Source organism: Mirounga angustirostris, unplaced genomic scaffold, assembly GCF_029215605.1.
Source record: "Mirounga angustirostris isolate CCGP_5_RB_7025 unplaced genomic scaffold, mMirAng1.0.hap1 SCAF_13, whole genome shotgun sequence".
NCBI lineage: Eukaryota > Metazoa > Chordata > Mammalia > Carnivora > Phocidae > Mirounga > Mirounga angustirostris.
The window spans coordinates 59798489-59817948 of NW_026991721.1; the positions used below are offsets into that span (position 1 = coordinate 59798489).

The 19460-nt window shown below is 38.3% G+C and overlaps 1 protein-coding gene across 1 annotated transcript; it reads right to left on the reverse strand.

Annotated features, from left to right (window-relative positions):
• Window positions 1-2766: 2766 nt before the first annotated feature.
• LOC123857414 (olfactory receptor 226) lies at window positions 2767-3706 on the reverse strand. The gene is given in 2 exon segments (XM_045894225.1): window positions 2767-3463; window positions 3465-3706. Coding segments are annotated over 2 exon segments (939 nt in total).
• Window positions 3707-19460: the final 15754 nt, after the last annotated feature.

Sequence of the window (19460 nt, forward strand, 5' to 3'; positions counted from 1 at the left end):
AGACGGTAACCCCATTTCAGAAATTTATTCTGTGGAGATAGTTGGGAGATGTGTTTTTGATGAACTTTTATCTAGTCATTATAAATATACATTATAATATAAATTATAATAACAATAAAATATAGAACATAAATTATAAAAATACTTATAAGGTTATGTAATTGTTTTGGCACAAAAAGATATGAATATTATTTTAGAATTTTAATAAGTAGCAACTAGCAAATAATGCTCGATTTCCTTGCTAGTAGCCTTTCATACTTTATTAAGCAGCAGAAAACTATGGAAAGACAGGCTGCAACAACAAAAGGTTCCCACATCTGGAGAGAGAAGCTTAATGTCAGCTGTTGTCTTCAGGGTTCTGGGTCTTGGGTAACTGTAGAGAGCTAAATTTCTAAAAATCATACTGAGATACCCTGTCACCATTTCTCTGTCCAGATGAATAAAGTTGTGTATCTTATTGGGTACGAAATGCTTATTTAAATAAATATGTTGGCAACAATACCTTTGCCACAGATTTCAGTTTATAAGAGTAACGGCTACATTGCATAGTTACAGCTAACATTTCAGTTAATTTCCTTCTAGTCTAATTTAAACTAATAAATAAGACTGATATTTTTTCTTTTTTTGAGATGGTCAGATTTTAGATATGTTTTTGCAGGTAGAACCAGCGTCCGCTTCAATGATATAACATCTGTGCTATCTCACAATATTCTTTGCTCAGAAAAGCCTATGCTTTGGCGTGCCTCGGTGGCTCAGTTGGTTATGTGTCCAACTCTTGATCTAAGCTCAGGTCATGACCTCAGGGTCATGAGTTCAAGCCAGGAGATGCTGGGCGTGGAGCCTACTTAAAAAAAATTTTTTTTTGAAAGCCTATGCTTGGTTTTATGCTGGGCTGTCATAAGCTTTTTTTTTTTTTTTTAAGATTTTATTTATTTATTGGACAGAGAGAGAGCACAAGCAGGGGGGGTGGGAGAGGGAGAAGCAGGCTTCCCGCTGAGCAGGGAGCCCGATGCGGGCTCGATCCCAGGACCCTGGGATCATGACCTGAGCCGAAGGCAGATGCTTAACCGACTGAGTCATGCAGGTGCCCCTGTCATTAGCTTTTTAAAATTAATTTTATTTATTTTTTATTTTTTTATTTTTTAAGATTTTATTTATTTATTTGAGAGAGAGCAAACTAGAGAGAGAGAGAGAGAGCACAAACAGGGGGAGGGGCAGAGGGAGAAGCAGACTCCCCACTGAGCAGGGAGCCCAAGGTGGGCTCTATCCCAGGACCCTGAGATCATGACCTGAGTTGAAGGCAGATGCTTAACTGACTGAGCCACCCAGGTGCCCCTTAAATTAATTTTAAAAACATGAGTACAGGTGACATACAATGGTAATTAGTTTCAGATGTACGACACAATAATTCGACTTCTCTATATGTTATGCTACATTCACCACAAGTGTAGCTACCATCAGCCTCACTACATTACTACTATAATAATATCATCAACTGTATTCCTTATGCTGTGTTTTTTATTCCTGTGACTTATTCATTCCGTAACTGAAAGCCTGTATCTCCCACTCCTCTTCACCCATTTTGTCCATCCTATACCTTCTTCCCCTTTGGCAACCATCAATTTGTTCTCTGTACTTATAAGTCTAATTCTGCTTTTATTTGTTTATTCATTTGGTTTTTTAGATTCCACTTATGAGTGAAATCATGCTATTTTTCTTCCTTAAGAAGTGACTTATTTCACTTAGTGTAATGCCCTCTAGATCCATCCATATTGTTGCAAATGGTACATCTCATCCTTTTTTACAGCTGAGTAATATTTCAGTATGTGTGTGTGTGTGTGTGTGTATAAATCTATATCACATCTTCCTTATCCATTTGTAAGCCTGATACTTTTGATGCTGTTACATAACCTAATATTTGCATTTATTATGTTAGGAATATTTTTTCTGTCATTAGCTCTGTGTAGATCATGTTATTTTAAGACCTACGTAGGATTCCATTTAATATATAAACTATAAGTTTATGGGATAATAATTCCTTAATTATGGAGACAGAAGATTAAATAAACAACTGTACTCAGTCACTAGCTCCATGTGAGTAAATCAGGAAATGAAGCTAGAAATCTCTGTAGTCCAGGAGGTGATATGTTGCCTACACAAAAATTCTCAGTTTCCTATCTGCTTGCCTTGTAATTCATACTAGAATAATCACCTGGGTCCCTGCTACCTCATAGGCTACAATCAGTGGCTTGTGGCTAGAAGAGATCTCACCAGAAGTCTTCTAATGCTATCCCATAATGAAGTCTGTGCTTCCTTGAATGGCTTCCTCCTTCTGCTTTCCTTTTCTACACTTTCAGCGTCAGAACTAAAACAAAGAGCAAATCCAGGAAAGGCCATTTAGAGAGATACTAGTTCTGCATTTGTTTGCTTATTTAAATATTGAAGTGCAATCAGCCTTCTGCGCAGTCAATCCTTTCTGCCCCACCAGATTGCATGATACATGAACCTGTTCTATGTAAATTACACTAGAGCAGATGACATGAGAACTTCTAGCATGTATTTACAATGTTGTCCAGAAATCCAGTTGCCAGCTTGCAATCCATCCCTCTTCTTTCTCCTGGATTAGTTCCTTGTTGGTGTTTTTGAACCCTAGTTCCTAATTTAGGCCATAAGAGCTTCTCTGGACTTAAAAGAAGATATAGATCCCAAGTTTAAGAGCATTTTCTACCTATCTTGGCTAGCTTTCCCCTGCTTAGCATCCTGGCCCTAGAATAGGTGCAGAGTACGGCATAGGGCTCTCTTGACCTCTTGATTGCACAAGCAGTAAATGATAGGGTTAAGCAATGGTACAATGACAGCATAGAGTACAGAAACCAGCTTGTTGGTGTCAAAAGCTGAGAGTGCCTTTGGCCGGGCATAGATGAAGATACTGGCAGCGTAGAAGATGATCACAACAGTGAGGTGAGAGGCACAGGTGGAAAAGGCTTTATGGCACCCAGCAGCTGAAGGAATGCGCACCAGAGCACCAGTGATGGCCATGTAGGAGGCCCCAGTGACAGAGAGGGGCCCCAGCAGGATAAAAATGGCCAGAACAAAGTCTGTAAGCTCTGCTGTTGACATGTCAGTGCATGAAAGATTGAGCAATGGGGAGACATCACAGAAAAAGTGGTTGATGATGTTGGGTCCACAGTAGGAGAGGCGAGAAATGAGTAAAACCTTGACCATGGAGATGCTAAAACCTCCAGCCCAGGAGCCAGCTGCCAGCTGTACACACAGTCGGCCACTGACAATGACAGCATAGTGGGGAGGGTGGCCGATGGCCACATAGCGGTCATAGGCCATAACAGCAAGAAGGACACACTCAGTGCAGCCCAGTCCCAGGAAAAAGTAGAGCTGTGTCATGCAGCCCTCAAAGGAGATCAGCTGTCCATGGCTCTGTTTGGACCCAACAAAGCCAGCTAACTTTGGGAATAGTGACAGTAACATACCAGATCCCCAAGAAGGACATATTAGCCAGAAAGAAGTACATGGGTTTGTGAAGGGTGGGGTGGTTCCTAATTGCCATAATGATGAGTGTATTTTCAGTTAGCACCAACACATAGGCCAGCAGAGAAAGGGCAAATAAAAGTGCCCGCACTGGTGGAGGAGCTGGGAAGCCCAGCAACACAAACTCACTTATCCTCCCACTCTGGTTCCTCTGCTCCATGGTGTCAGTCTTGCCCACTGCTCTTTAGGAGAGAGAACAGAGGATCTTCAGGAGCCAACAGCAACAACCCAGCCTTTCTCTTGGTGGGTTTATATTGACAGAATGCATGTAATGCATGTCATTCATCACTGAACTGAGGCCATCACTTTCTTCTGTAATCTTGAAATGAGCTAAGACAAAAGTGGACAAAAATAAACCGCTTCATATTGGTGATAGGATAAAAATCTGTTATGGCCCTTGGAGAAGCATATACCGATAAAGTGACTACTAGTTGGTCCCTGAAGAATATAGATCAAAACCACAAATAGTAAGAGAGTCTAGGCTGCCCTAAAGTAAGAGTTTGTTTGTGAGCTAGATTGTGACTCTGTTTTGAAGAAATAAGTTACATAGTGGAGGAATAACAATAATGTATAACACAATTGAGTACTTACTAGGCATTGATAGTGTGGGCACTGTTTCAAAATATTTGCAGATATTAATACACTTAATCTTCTGAAGAATGCAGTGAGTTCGTACTATTATTAACCCCACTTAACACCTAAGAAAACTGAGGCATAAAGAGATTAAGTAACTTGTTCCAGGTCACACAGATAGTAAGAGATGGAACCAGGAAGTCAGGACCTCAGAGCGTCAAAAATATTCAGGCAACACAAAGAAGGGACTATAAGATACATCCTGGATTTACATCTAGGGTAGAGAATCTTTAGAGCTCAGCTACAGAAGTGACTCCATACTACAAGAAAGAGGGAACAAAGTAGAACCCAAGAAAGTCACAGCATTTATAGAAAGAAAGTTCTACATAACCTAGCACTTAAGAGGAGGACTTGGGACCCACCTAGAAATTATATTAGGAAGTGGATTCTAGATGGTAGAAGAGCTGAGAATCCCATCAGTTCTAAAAGTTGTGCTCCCTTGGAATGAGAGTAGAACACCTTCCTTTAGCATTGTTAAAAATTAAACTGAGGCATATTAAAATTTTCAAGAGTTTATTTGAGCAAAATTGATTTAAAATGGGCGGCACCAAGCTGAAAGTGGTAAAGTGTGCTCTACAGACAGAAGCTAGTGGAAAGGCTTTTATAGAGCCGACTCAAAAACAAAGCAAGGGCATTATTTGATTGGCTACAGTTTAAGTGGTTGCCTTATTTGGGAAAGTCTCACTGGCTGTTTGTGATTGGTTATTCTTAAATTTTGTTTTCTTGGTTATGAGCACATTTACAATTGACTCTAGCTTAAGTTTTGGTTTGCTTAAGCAGGCAACCAAGGCATGAGAGCCATCTCAATCTAATGGCTTCCTTTTAAAAAATATTTTACCAGGAACAAGACCAGTATAAAAGTATACATGAAGTAGAGGACTGTCTTTGTTTATCTTGGTATTGAAAATAAAATTTGCCCTTTCAGAACTTCAAGCCTCTTCTGAATTTGATGTGAAACAGAAGTGGACATATTCACATGGAAGTTGGTGCGAAGAAAGGGTTACTGTCTCCCTAGTGTCTCTATCTGGTCATACACTGGAAGGGAGTACAGAGATTAGAAAGGAGACTAGGAGAGAATCAGCTTAATACCAGGGTGCTATGTCCCCTCAGGAGTTTCCTTACTTTTTAGTCTCAGGCCTGTTCCTTTGAGGTTAGCAGGGGCAGAATGTGCTCACATACCAAACTTCAACCTGATAATGATTTTTTCTAGCTTTATTGAGATATAATTGACATATAACATATAAGCTATACTATGTGACAATTTGATACAAGTATATATTGTGAAATGTTTACCGTAATATTTACCTCACACAATTATCATTTTGTTGCTGTTATGACGAGAACACTAAAGCTGTACTCTCATAGCAACCTTCAAGCAAACAATACAGTATTGTTAATTATAGTCGCCATGCTATACATTAAATCCCCAGAACTTATTCATCTTATAACTGAAATTTTGTACCCATTGACCAGCATCTCCCCATTTCCTCCACTCCCCAGCCCCTGAAAACCACCATTATAACTCTATTCTCTGTTTCTTTTTTTTTATTATGTTCAATTAGCCAACATATAATACATCATTAGTTTTTGATGTAGTGTTTGATTCGTTAGTTGAGTCTAATAACCAGGGCTGTGTTTCTATGAATAGCCAAGATACAGAAACAACCTAAGTGACTATCAATGGATGAATGGATAAAGAAAATGATATATATATGTATATGTATATAATATACATGTATATTGTGATATATATGTACATACTTGTATATAATATACATGCAAAATGTGATATATATGTATATAACATACACACACATATATATATTTATATATAATGCAATATTATTCTGTCATAAAAAAGAAGGAAATCCTGACATTTGTGACAATATGGATGGACCTTGAGGGCATTATGAGAGGTGAAATAAGCAAGACAGAAAAAGACAAATACTGCATGTCTCACTTATATATGGAATCTAAAAATATTGAATTTGCTAATGATTTTATACCTGAGTTTCTCTTCTCTTTATGCTTTGCCATCAGTACTTGACCATTACTAAATACTTGAGCCCCTTGCATTTCTCGCAGTACTAAAGTACTTTAATGCAATTACAAAATGCCCATATCCCTGGCTTGCATTTCTCATCACTCCCTTCCTTAACATTCACACGCAAAGTTTTATTTATTTCAAAATTCATGGTGCATCAACTATGCTCCTTCAGAGATTTGATACATAAAAAGTAAATAAGATACTAAGTCTTTAAATAGTTTATAATCTAGTGGGGGGGACATATCTTCATCTTCTCATCCCTGAAAGTTTAAACTGCCATGCCTATCCCTATACTACATACCAGCTTCATAAAAGGGAACCTTAAAATTACAATTGTTATTCGTATCCTTACCCTTGATTCTTTCTCCTCAGTAACTGCCTCATATACCATTTATTGTGCATTTGACCCTCTTGGCCTCAGACCTTTTGCTCATCCTTTAATTTTCTCTATCATGTTTGATGCTCTGCATGCTAAAGAAAAAAAAAAGAAAGAAAAATTAGCCTCTCACATGTGGACTCCTAATTGGTTTCACTGCTTATAGTCTCTCCCTGAAGCTCAAATCTGACCATTTCACTTCCTACTTAAAATTCTTCCATAATACCGCACTGCCTACACAATAATGTTCAAGTTATTTAATAGGGCATATAAGTATTTCATGATATGCCACTACTATTACCAAAACCTTATTTCTTGCTAAAGCATACATTGTATTTTATACCTTGCAACTCTTGGCATACAACACGCTTATCACCTCTGTACCTTTGCTCATGCTGCAATCTCCATGAGGGTAGCTTACTCCTAATTAACCTTTAGATCTTGGCTTGTGGGGCATCTCCACATAGAGACATTAACTGTCCTTCTTTCTTTCCTTTCCCTGACACTGGTTTGGTGAAGCTCCTCTCATTACTGTTTCCGCTGGAGCCTGTGAAAGCCCAGGTATTATTTTACTAGCTATGTCACTGCTGCTATTACTTAGGTGGACATAAAGGAGGAACTTTATGCCAAAGTGCCCTATATGTCCTTAATGGTATAGCAAGGAGTGGACATAATTCTCTTGATATCACACGAGTCCCTCAAATACAAAATGTCTAGAAAAATATTTCCTAAGCCTGTTATTCCTTTATCACAATCAATAACATTAGTTTCCGTGCAGTCACCTATACCAGAGATCTGAAAATTTCCTGTCTTCCATACCTATTCTTCCTACCCAAACCCACATCTCACCCACAACTAATACAAGTTCTGTCTCAGCTTCCTCTTTAATTATCTCTCATGTCTGTTCCTTTCTCCTGTCCTATTTCTACTGCCTTCCCCCTAGTCCCTTATGTCCACCAGCTCCTTGTTATTTCTTAATTTAGCTATTTCAATAGCTAGGAGTTTCATAGGATAGGAGTTTGGGTTTTATTAGGTGTAGAGAGTAACAGGAAGAGGGATGTATTGGACAGAAAGAAAACATGGGGAAATTGACCACTTGAAGAGGAATGAAGCAGGTAATAGAATACACTCACTTTATTCAGATGCCTTTGATTCAGGGTCTTCCTAAGATGACCAGGCTAGTTAGGAAAAGACTTAGGGAATGTGTATAAAAGAAAGTTGATGCATCACTACAAAGAAAGATGGTATAGAAACTCCATCTTCTCTTTCTCCCATGATCAGAGAACACAAACAAATCAGGCAAGATTCTTTTATCTTGCACCTCCCTCCTATCATCTCCCTTTTGCCCTCCTCCTTCTGATGCTTTGGGATGGCTTTGATGCAGGAGCCCAAGAGACCAAAAGAAATACAAGAGAAAAAAAAAAAAAAAAGACTGGGACAGACTAAAAGGATATGTTTGGGAAATTTAGGAAATAGAAATTTATCCGGAAAGCTACATGAAGGAGAAGGTGTCACAATACCCTACAACCTCGTAATTTCTCCCCCTGCCTTCTTCCTTTTCAGTCTCTACTTCTTTCTATCATGCCACATTCCTGTTCAAGGGAAACCTTTCAGCTTTGAGCCAGCCCCGTCTGGGTTTATATCCTAGCTGACTCATGAAATCTTGGGTAATTTATTTAACATCTTTGAGCCTTAGATTCCTAATCTATAAGGTGGGATTAATGTACCTCACAGAGCTGCTGAGAAGAGTAAATGTTATGAGATATATAGAGTGCTTGGAACATGATAGGGGCTCAACAATGCTAGACTGTTTCTTCCTTTATCTTCCAATACCATGTGGGTAACATTTCTTAATTCCATGATGTCATAGAAGGAGCACTGAATTGAGAGTTAAGGTTTCTGGGTTTTAGTTTCATGTTTGTAGTTGATATTTTGTTTAATCCAGGGTTTGTTAAAAATCAGTTTATTTTCCATAAAATGACAACATATATTATGGGTGTTTTGGAGACTAAATGAAATAAAGTTTGTGAGAAGACTTGGCACAGTCTCGGTCCATAGTAATCAGTATAAGTAGAGGTTAATAATGTGGGCTCCAAGGGCACCTGGGTGGCTCAGTCAGTTAAGCATCTGCCTTCAGGGCGCCTGGGTGGCTCAGTTGGTTAAGCGACTGCCTTCGGCTCAGGTTGTGATCTTGGAGTCCCGGGATGGAGTCCCGCATCGGGATCCCCGCTCGGCGGGGAGTCTGCTTCTTCTCCCTCTGACCCTCCCCCCTCTCATGTGCTCTCTCTCTCTCTCAAATAAATAAATAAAATCTTAAAAAAAAAAGCATCTGCCTTCAGCTCAGGTTATGATCTCAGGGTCCTGGGATTGAGCCCTGCATTGGGCTCCCTGCTCAGCAGGGAGCCTGCTTCTCCCTCTCCCTCTGCCCCTCCCAACTGCTCATGCTCTCTCTTTCTCAAGTAAATAAATAAATACCTTTAAAAAAAAAGATAGTGTGGGCTCCACAGTCATACCACTTCTGTTTAACTATGTGATCTTGGGGAAATTATTTAACCTCTCTGTGCCTCCATTTTCTTGTCTGTAAAATGGAAATAGTTCTAATAATCTCACAGAGTTGTAAAGATTAAATAAAGATTAAACATATGGATGGGAGTTTTTTTTTTTTATGTTCCAGTAAACATTTATTTACAAAAATAGGCAACAGGATGAACTTGTTCCATGGGCCATGTTTTGCCAATGTTTGCCCTAAGTGTTGGAAGCAATCATATTCCTATTTTATGGGAGTAGTGTCATTGTGATATTCTGGAAATAGTGAGTAGTCCAGTTGTTCAGCAACCAAAATCATAGATACTTAGTTTGACAGTAACGAAAAACTTAACTTTACTTGTCTAAACTGTGTTTTGTTTTGTTTTTATTAACACATAATGTATTATTTGTTTCAGGTGTACAGGTCTGTGATTCATCAGTCTTACACAATTCACAGTGCTCACCATAGCACATATCCTCCCCAGTGTCTATTACCCAGCCACCCCATCCTTCCCACCCCCCTCCACTCCAGCAACTCTGTTTGTTTCCTGAGATTAAGAGTCTTTGGGGCACCTGGGTGGCTCAGTCGTTAAGCGTCTGCCTTTGGCTCTGGTCATGGTCCCAGCCCCGCATCGGGCTCCCTGCTCTGCAGGAGGCCTGCTTCTCCCTCTCCCACTCCCCCTGCTTGTGTTCCTGCTCTCGCTATCTCTCTCTCTGTCAAATAAATAAATAAATAAAATCTTTTTAAAAAAAGAGTTTTTTATGGTTTGTCTCCCTCTCTGGTTTCGTCTTGTTTCATTTTTCCCTCCCTTCCCCTATGATCCTCTGCCTTGTTTCTCAAATTCCACATATCAGTGAGATCATATGGTAATTGTCTTTCTCTGATTGACTTATTTCACTTAGCATAATACCCTCTAGCTCTGGATGGGAGTTTTTTAGAAAAATACCAGGAGTGTGGTATTTTTCAATAAAGTTAGCTAGAGTTTAAGAAATATTTGTTAAATTTGAGTCTGTTGAGACTGGAGAGAAATTATTAGTGGGAATAGTAAAGATAAAAGAGAAGAATCTTTGATTTGGGAGGAAACAGTTCTCAGATTTTAAATAACCAATACAAAATAAGTATGATTGGGCAGTTATCATTGTCTGGATCAATGTGTTATTCATAAGCCTCAACTGATCCCATGATAGGAACAAAGCTCAGTGCTCCAGAAAGTGAAATGGCTCAATTTCCAAAGCTTCTTGGATTTTGGAATTGCAGGTAAGGGCTTATGGAATCTATACCTACTTAAAAATATTTAAAAATAAATGCATATACCAAATGGGGAAATACTAGATACATTCTTATTAAAATGGAAGATGTCAAAAATATTCTTTGTACCCATTATTTCATATTGCTTTGGCAGTTTTTGTCAATACAATACAACATGAGAGAAATGAATAATACATATTTAAAGATATATGCAGAAATATTTTCATATATGATTATGCTCATGAAAAATAAGAGTACTAAACTAAAACCTATCTGATAGTTGTAAGAAATACTTCATAAATATTCCATGTACCCTTTGCCCAGTTTCCCACAATGGTAACATGTTACAAACTATAGTACGCTAATCATGTGTTGACATGGTCGCAGGCAGGATATAGAATAACTTCATCACAAGGATCCTCATGTTGCTCTTTTATAGGTAAACCCATTTCGCTCCTGCTCTTATCCTTCCCTTAAGTCTTGGCAACCACCGTCTGTTCTCCATTTCTATAATTTGTCATTTCAGAAGTGCAATATAACTGGAATCATTAGGAATTGGCTTTTTTCACTGAACATCATTCTCTGGAGGTTCATCGAGGTTGTTGTCTGTATCAATAGTTCCGACTTTTGTTTTTTATTGCTGAACAGTATTCCGTGCTATGGATGTTCCTCTGTTTGTTTAAACATGCACCAGTTGAAGGACATCTGTGTTGATTCCACTTTAGGCTACTATGAATAAAGCTGCTATAAACATGTATATATAAGTTTTCATTTCTTGAGGATAAAAGCACAGAAATGCGATTACTGAGTCATATATTAATTGCATGTTTAGGGTTTTTGTTGTTTTTTGTTTTGTTTTGTATTTTTAGGGGGAGACGAAGGGGAGGGGCAGAGGGAAAGGGAAAGAGATAATCTTTTTTTTTTTTTAAGATTTATTTATTTATTAGAGAGCGAGTGAGAGAGAAACAGCATGAGAGGGGAGAGGGTCAGAGGGAGAAGCAGGCTCCCCGCTGAGCCAGGAGCCCAATGTGGGACTCGATCCCAAGACTCCGGGATCATGACTTGAGCCGAAGGCAGTCGCTTAACCAACTGAACCACCCAGGGGCCCTGGGAAAGAGATAATCTTAAGCAGGCTCCATGTCCAGTGCAGAGCCTGATGAGGGGTTCAATGTCACATCCCTGAGATCATGACCTGAGCTGAAATCAAGAGTCCCACCCACGCTTAACTAACAGCCACCCCCAGATGCCCAAGCATGTTTAGTTTTTTGTTTTTTTTTTAAGATTTTATTTTTTACTTATTTGAGAGAGAGAATGGAAGAGAGAGCATGAGAGAGGGGAGGGTCAGAGGGAGAAGCAGACTCCCTGCTGAGCAGGGAGCCCGATGCGGGACTCGATCCTGGGACTCCAGGATCATGACCTGAACTGAAGGCAGTCGCTTAACCAACTGATCCACCCAGGCGCCTGTATGTTTAGTTTTTTAAGAAACTGTAGACTAGTTTCCAGAGTAGATGTATCACTTTACATCACAACAGAAATGTATGAGTGTTAGTTTCTCTGCGTCCTTGCCATCATTTGGTGCTGTCACTGTTTTTCATTTTAGTGTTTTTGATAGATATGTAGTGATATAGTATTGTGATTCAATTTGAATTTCTCTAATGGCTAATGAAATTAAACATCTTTCATGTGTGTATTTGCCACCAGTATATTGCCTCAATGAAATGTCTCTTTGTATCTTTTGCCCATTTTCTACTTGGATTGATGTTACTGTTTTTAAACTGGTGTTTTGAGAGTTCCTTATACGTTCTAGACCCTAGTACTGTTTACAAAGATATTATCCCAATTCACTGCTTCTCTCTTGAGCCTCTTTTTTTAATTTAAATTCAATTAGCCAACAAATAGTATATCATTAGCTGCAGATGTAGAGTTCAGTTATTCATCAGTTGCATATAACACCCAGTGCTCATTACATCACGTGCCCTCCTTAATGTCCATCACCCAGTTACCCCATCCCCCCCACCCACCTCCCCTCCTGCAACCTTCAGTTTCTTTCCTCATAGTTAAGAGTCTCTCATGGTTTGTCTCCCTCTCTGATTTCTTCCCATTCAGTTTTCCCTCCCTTCCTCTATGATCCTCTGCACTGTTTCTTATATTCCACATATGAGTGAAACCGTATCATTGTCTTTCTCTGATAGACTTTTTTCACTCAGCATAACACCCTCCAGTTCCATCCATGTTGATGTAAATGGTAAGATTTCATCCTTTCTGATGGCTGAGTAATATTCCATTGTGTGTGTGTGTGTGTGTGTGTGTATACCACATCTTCTTTATCTATTCATCTGTCGATGAACATCTCGGCTCTTTCCACAGTTTGGCTATTGTGGACATTGCTGCTATAAACATTGGAGTGCAGGTGCCCCTTTGGATCACTACATTTGTATCTTTGGGGTAAATACCTAGTAATGCTTTTGCTTGGTCCTAGGGTAGCTATATTTTTAACTTCTTGAGGACTCTCCATACTGTTTTCCAGAGTGGCTGTACCAGCTTGCATTCCCACCGACAGTTTAAGAGGGAATTCTCTTTGAGCCCCTAATAGAGAAAACCTTTTTAATTTTGATAAAGTCTGCTTTATCAATTTTTTCTTTTATGAATTTTTTGGGGGTGTGAATTCTAAGGATGTTTTGCTTTACCATAGTTTCCAAAGATTTTCTCCTATGTTTTTCCTCAGAGTTTTATAGTTTTATATTTTACATTTAAGTCCATGTTCCATCTTGAGTTAATTTTTGTATAAGGTGTGAGACTTGGGTCAATGTTAATTTTTTTCATCCATGGATGCTCAAATGTTCCAGCACCATCTGGTTGAAAGTCCTTCTTTTCTCCATTGAATTACTTTTGCACATTTTTCAGAAATCAATAAACTTATTTTTATGGGTCTATTTTTAGATTCTTTTTTCTGTTTCATTGATCTATATGTCTATGCCTCCATAAATTACACACAGCCTTGATTACTGAAGCTTAAGTGATAGAGGTTTTAGCTAATGCTATGATGGTAATCATGGTGCAATATATAAATGTATCAAATCAACATATTGTACACCTGAAACTAAATGTTATATGTCAATTATAAAACTGAAATTCTTTTATATTTACCCATGCTTTTGCTTACTGTGTTCTTACTTCATAATTCCAAACTTCTTTTATCATTTCCTTTCAGTTTAGAGAACTTCTTATACCCATTATTTAAGGGTATGTCTGCTGGTAACGTATTCTTTTAGTTTCCCTTCGTCTGAGAATGTCTAAATTTCCCCCTCATTCTTGAAAGATATTTTCACTGGGTATTGGGTTCAAAGTTGACTGTTTTTCTTCAGCATTTGAAAACTAGGGTGCTCCTTCTTTCTAGCCACCATAGTTTCTAATGAGAAATTTGCTGTCATTCAAATTGTTTTCCCTTATAAACAAGGCGTTTCTTCCTTACTGCTTTCAAATAAATTTTTTCTTAATCTTAAGTTTTCAGAAATTTGTCTCTGGTATGGCTTGTGGATTTCATTGGGCTTATTCTGTTCAGAGTTCACTCAACTTATTGAAATCTGTAGATTTGTCTTTTGCCAAATTAAGGGATTTTCAGCCACTACTTGAGTACTTTTTCAGCCCCAATCAAGAGATTGCTCCTCTCCTTCCTGGACTCTGATAACCTGAATATCAAGAGCTTCTGTTATAATCTCACCAGTCTCCTCCATTCTTTCCTTTTCCCCCTTCATTCCAATGTTGAGCCCATCACTGAACTTTTTTATTTCCTTATTTTGCTTTTTAACTCTAAGATTTCAATCTGTATCTTCTCTACATGTTCTATTTATTTGCTGAGATTCTATTTTTTTTCATTTGTTTTAAGTGTGCTCATAATTCTTCATTATAATGGCTACTTTAAAATCTTTTTCCATAATTCTAACATTTCTATAATCTTAGAATTGGAATCCTTGATTGTTTTTATCATTCAGTTTGATGGTTCTTGGTATGATGACTAATTTTCTATTGATACCAGAATATATTGGGTATTCTCTTATGAGATTTGCATCTGATTTAAACATGTTTTTGCTGTTTTTTTCTGACATTTCTCCTACATGAGAGGGAGAGACATGGCCCTATTATTGCCAGGTGTGGGTAGAATTCTCAATTCATTATTTACCTTCCATTGACATCCAATGTGGAGCTTCTCATTACTGCTGGGCAAGGATGAGTGTTCTAGCTACCTATTACTCCACTGACACCTTCCCAGGAAGAGTAAGGGTGCTTTAGTTACTGCTCCCTATATGGCCTCTACTGATACTACATGGGTGGCCTCATTACTGCTGGATGGTGGCCAAAGCCCTGACTCTCCTCTAGGCATCTTCTGACATAACTTTCAGATGAAGGGAGGACATCATATTACTGCTGGGTGGGAGGAGAAGTCCAAACTCTCCAATGACACCTGGTGGCAATGGAGCAGAGGAGCTCATCACCTTCCAGTGGAGGTGAAATTCCAGGCTTCTCACCCAGCCTAGTGAGGGTGGAAGTCTAGACTCCCCACTCAACCTTTGCTAGTATGGGTAGGGCTAGGACCACAGTTTTTTCTATTGTATTTGGCCGAAGTAGAAAGGTCATTGTCTAAAACATTCTGTCTTGCTAGTTTGCCCCTTTCCTGGTTATTTAGTTAGGAAAGAACACACTTTGGTTGGAGCTTTTGTGTTTGTATCTACTCGCATGTCTAGATTTCTGGCTTCTCCAGTATCAGGTCTGGAATATATAATGTCAAATACAAACCCAGAGAACTCACTACAGTTTCATTCCTTGGGCCACAAGATCCCTAGCTAGTCAGCCTTTCCTCCACCTTTCAGAGGCTTATGTTTTATATATAATGTCCAGGGTGTTTAGTAAGTGGACAGAATCAGTAAAAGTGGAAAATCAGTTTTAATAGCAAAATAATAACAATGTGTTGTGAAATTTATAAAATATATATAAGTAAAATGTGTGACAGTAGTAGCACAAAAGAAAGAGAGGTAAATGGAAGCTTGCTTTTAGAAAAAATGTTGATTTACATGAGAATAGTTATATTACTTCAGGGTGGATTGCTAAATGTTAAGGATGCACATGGTCATCCCTAGAGCAAACACATAAACAAACATTAATTCTATAAGCATAGTTAAAATACCAAAACAGAAGAAAAATGCTCAATTTAAAAGAAGGCAGGAAAGGATGGCAGATACAAACCCAACCATTTCAAAATTAGTTGTAAGTTTAGTCTGTTTTAACAGAAATTGATTTTTGTACTGACAAATTTCACAATAAGCAATTACTTTAATATAATTTGGGAGTCATCATGTAGTAATCTTTATGTCTATAAAATTTACTCTGTGGATTATTCATGATAAATGAATAGTAGTATTACATTATGATGCCTATCATGATAAAAATAGTTAAGGATTAAAGTTGGAGAATAAATATTCCCCATATTTACCCTAATTATTTCTATTTAATTGGAGTAGACTAGATATTCCCATTAAGAGGCAGAGATTATCACCCTGGGTTAAAAAGTATGACCCAAATATATTCTGTCAACAAGAAACGCCTTTTATTTATTTATTTATTTATTTATTTGACAGAGAGAGACACAGCGAGAGAGGGAACACAAGCAGGGGGAGTGGGAGAGAGAGAGAAGCAGGCTTCCCGCGGAGCAGGGAGCCCGATGTGGGGCTCGATCCCAGGAACCTGGGATCGTGACCTGAGCCGAAGGCAGACGCTTAACGACTGAGCCACCCAGGCGCCCCGAAACGCCTTTTAAATATAAAGACACAAATAAGCTATAAAAAAAGAATGAAGAAGTGGTATATAAAGCAAACACTAATTATAAGAAAATTGGAGCAGGTGAGTTAATAAACTGTATCAAGAATTTTCAGAAAAATAAATACTACCAAAGAAAAAAGAATTTCCTAATACTAAAAAGATCAATTCATCACATTGATATAATAATCCTAAATTTGAATGTCTCTAATAACAGAACTTCAAAATGTGTGAAACCAAAATGACAGAATTTAAAAGATAAATAGGCAAGTTTACAATTATAGGAGGAGCTTTCACCAATCCTTTCCCAGTAATTCATATAACAACTAAACAAAAATTCAGTAAGGATGTGAAAGACTTGAACATAATGTGTTTCTTTTCTGGCCTATGTACAAATAAGTGAGTATACTAAAATAAAAAATAAAAGTTTCTATTAGTATTACTTGGCTGGCCAAATTTAGCATTTCGTGTTATGGTTCATATTATTTTCCTTCTGTTTAAGAATGGATTGCTTAGTTTCCAATTTTAATCTATAAGTAGTTTTATCATGACAGACATCATAATGTAAAATTACTATTCAATTATCATCAGTAACCCACAGAGTAAATTCTGTAGACATAAGGATCTCTTCATAATGATTCCCTAATTACATTAAAGTAATTGCTTATTGTTGTGAATTTTTGTCTGTATAAAAACCAATTTTTGTTAAATTTGTTAAAATTTGTTACTTGTCACATATATATTATTTTTATATGTGACTTATCACACATATATATTTTAATAATATATATATTTAATAATATTTTTATTTTAAGTGTTATAATTCAAAATTCAAAAATAAAATACTAAATATATTTATTGATAGACATTGGAAATTAATTCTTCAAAAGTATCAGTATTTGAAAAGAGATTTTTTTTTCCTGGAGCAAATGAAAAAATCGGATTGTCAAATACATTTTTAGAGAAAATAGATGGAATGCTTTAAAAAAGAAAAGAAAAAGACATCAGACCTACTAGTTTCAAAAGAATGTGACACAAATACATCATTGGTGTGACAATATTTTCTACCCCTCTGTAAACCCTTAAGTGATGAATTTCAGTAAAAAATAAAAAACTGGCAAGTGAAACAACTTCAAGAATCTGTTCCAAATAAATGTACTTTCTGCCAGTCTCATTACATGGCTATATTATTTGAATATTAAACAGGATATTTGTTGAAAATTATCCACTTCAATTATGAAGTTTTAACTTTCCAAAAGATAATATAGACAGTGGGATGTATTATGTTACTGTTTACAGTTCTTTTCTCTCTAGGGTAATTATGTATCCCTGCAATACTGAAATCCAGCATGGCCATGTGACTTGCTGTACCTCTCCTTGGTACAAGAATTTTATATCTCTTCCTGATAAATTCAGATTTAGCCATGTGACTTCCTTTGGTCCATGAAATGTGGGTGGAAGTCTATGTCCTTTCTGAGTTGAAGTTTTAACAGTTTTCTTGTAGTTTACCACCTTTCTATTCTTCCTCAGTCATGAGACAATGAGATAGAGGATGCTCCATTTGCCCATGTCCTCCAGTAAGAAAACACGGAGCAACATTGCAATAAATCCACACTGCAAATGTAACATAAGTAAAATATAAACCATTGTTGGGATGCCTGGGTAGCTGAGTTGGTTAAGTGTCTGCCTTCAACTCATGTCATGACCCAGGATCGTGGGTTCAAGTCCTGCATTGGGCTCCTTGCTCAGCGGGGAGCCTGCTTCTTCCTCTGCCTTCCATTTGGGCAAAATGGCTCAGGGAAAATATAACAAAGATGCTGCTCTTCAATAGATGACCCTGAACAATACTTCCAATTGAATCTAAAGAAAGAAAAGCATGGGAGTTCCAGTTGAAGATGGCACCATAGGAGGATCCTGAATTTACCTTCTCCCACAGACACACTGAACCCACAGTCACATATGGAAAAATTTCCTCTGAAAGAAACCCAAAACCAGATGAGCAACTCCTACATATTGGGAGAATGAGAGGAAAAAAAAAAAACAAACCCTACATTGAAATACATGGAGAAGCTGAGACTCAATGTTAGCATAAACTGCATCCCCAGCACTGCAGCCCACAATCAGGAGGGAGCTCACAACTCCAAGCTTCTCACTGAAAAGCAAAGTTTTGCAGTCAAATGCTCTACCACTGAGCTATACCCCCAGAGCAAAGGTTTTGAATCCCCAATCTGGCACCCAATTTTTAAGACTTGCCTCTGAGAGACAAGCCTCCCAAACATCTAGCTTTGAAACCAGCAGAGCTGTATCCATGAGACCCACAAGATTATAGTGAGCTGAGAAACAGTTCTTAAAGAGCTTGTGCAGAGTCACCCACCCTAGGGCCCAGCACAGAGGCGGCCAACTGAAAAGCACTCAGACTTTCTGTGAAATAGGCCTTATTTGCTTATCTTAAAGCTTGGCCTGAAGGGTGGGCATCTAATTGAACACATTGGCAGCCTACTGAAATACTCTCCTAAGACAAATGCTAGTGGATACCATCTCTGCACTCTCCCTCTGCCTCACTCCAGGTTGCCAGTATCTCCTGGAAAGGAGCTTATGCACTCATCTGGCACCCTCATTTTTGTGGCTGGGGAGACACCCTTTGATCGCCTGGCTCTGGTGGCCAGCCAGGCTTATGCTTACAGGTCCCATAGGCCTATAACAAATGAAGAAAGAATACTTAACTGGCTACACCCTAGGCCACAGAGGAGAGACAACAGGCTGAGGCACCAGTCTGTCTGTGAAAGAGGCCTATTAGCTTATCTTCATAGCTGTGGCCTGAGGGGCAGGCTTCCAATTAAACACACATCTAGGGGCCAGCTATAGTACTCTCCAGAAAAAGGAAAAGCTGACAGGTGCCATCTTCACACCCACCCTCTGTCCTACCCCAGCATGTCAGTGTCTCCAAGAGAGGTGCTGTTGTATGTCTGGCACACTGGCTTTTGTGGCTGCCACCCAGAGAACACATCCCTTGATAGTCTGGCTCGGGTGGTCAGTGGTACTTGTGTTCACAGATTTAATGGGATGATAGCAAACAAATGAATAGTTCTTAACTGGCTGTCATGCCAGGGCTCAATACAGAAAGAGGATATGGAAACACCCATATTCCACTCTTCCCCTGAAAGAGGTACATTTGCATATTTTAAAGCTGCTGCCTGAAGGTCTGGCTTCTGATAGCCTGAATCTAGCTGCTGACATCTAAGTGGGACATCAAAGGTCTTAGCACACCCTTA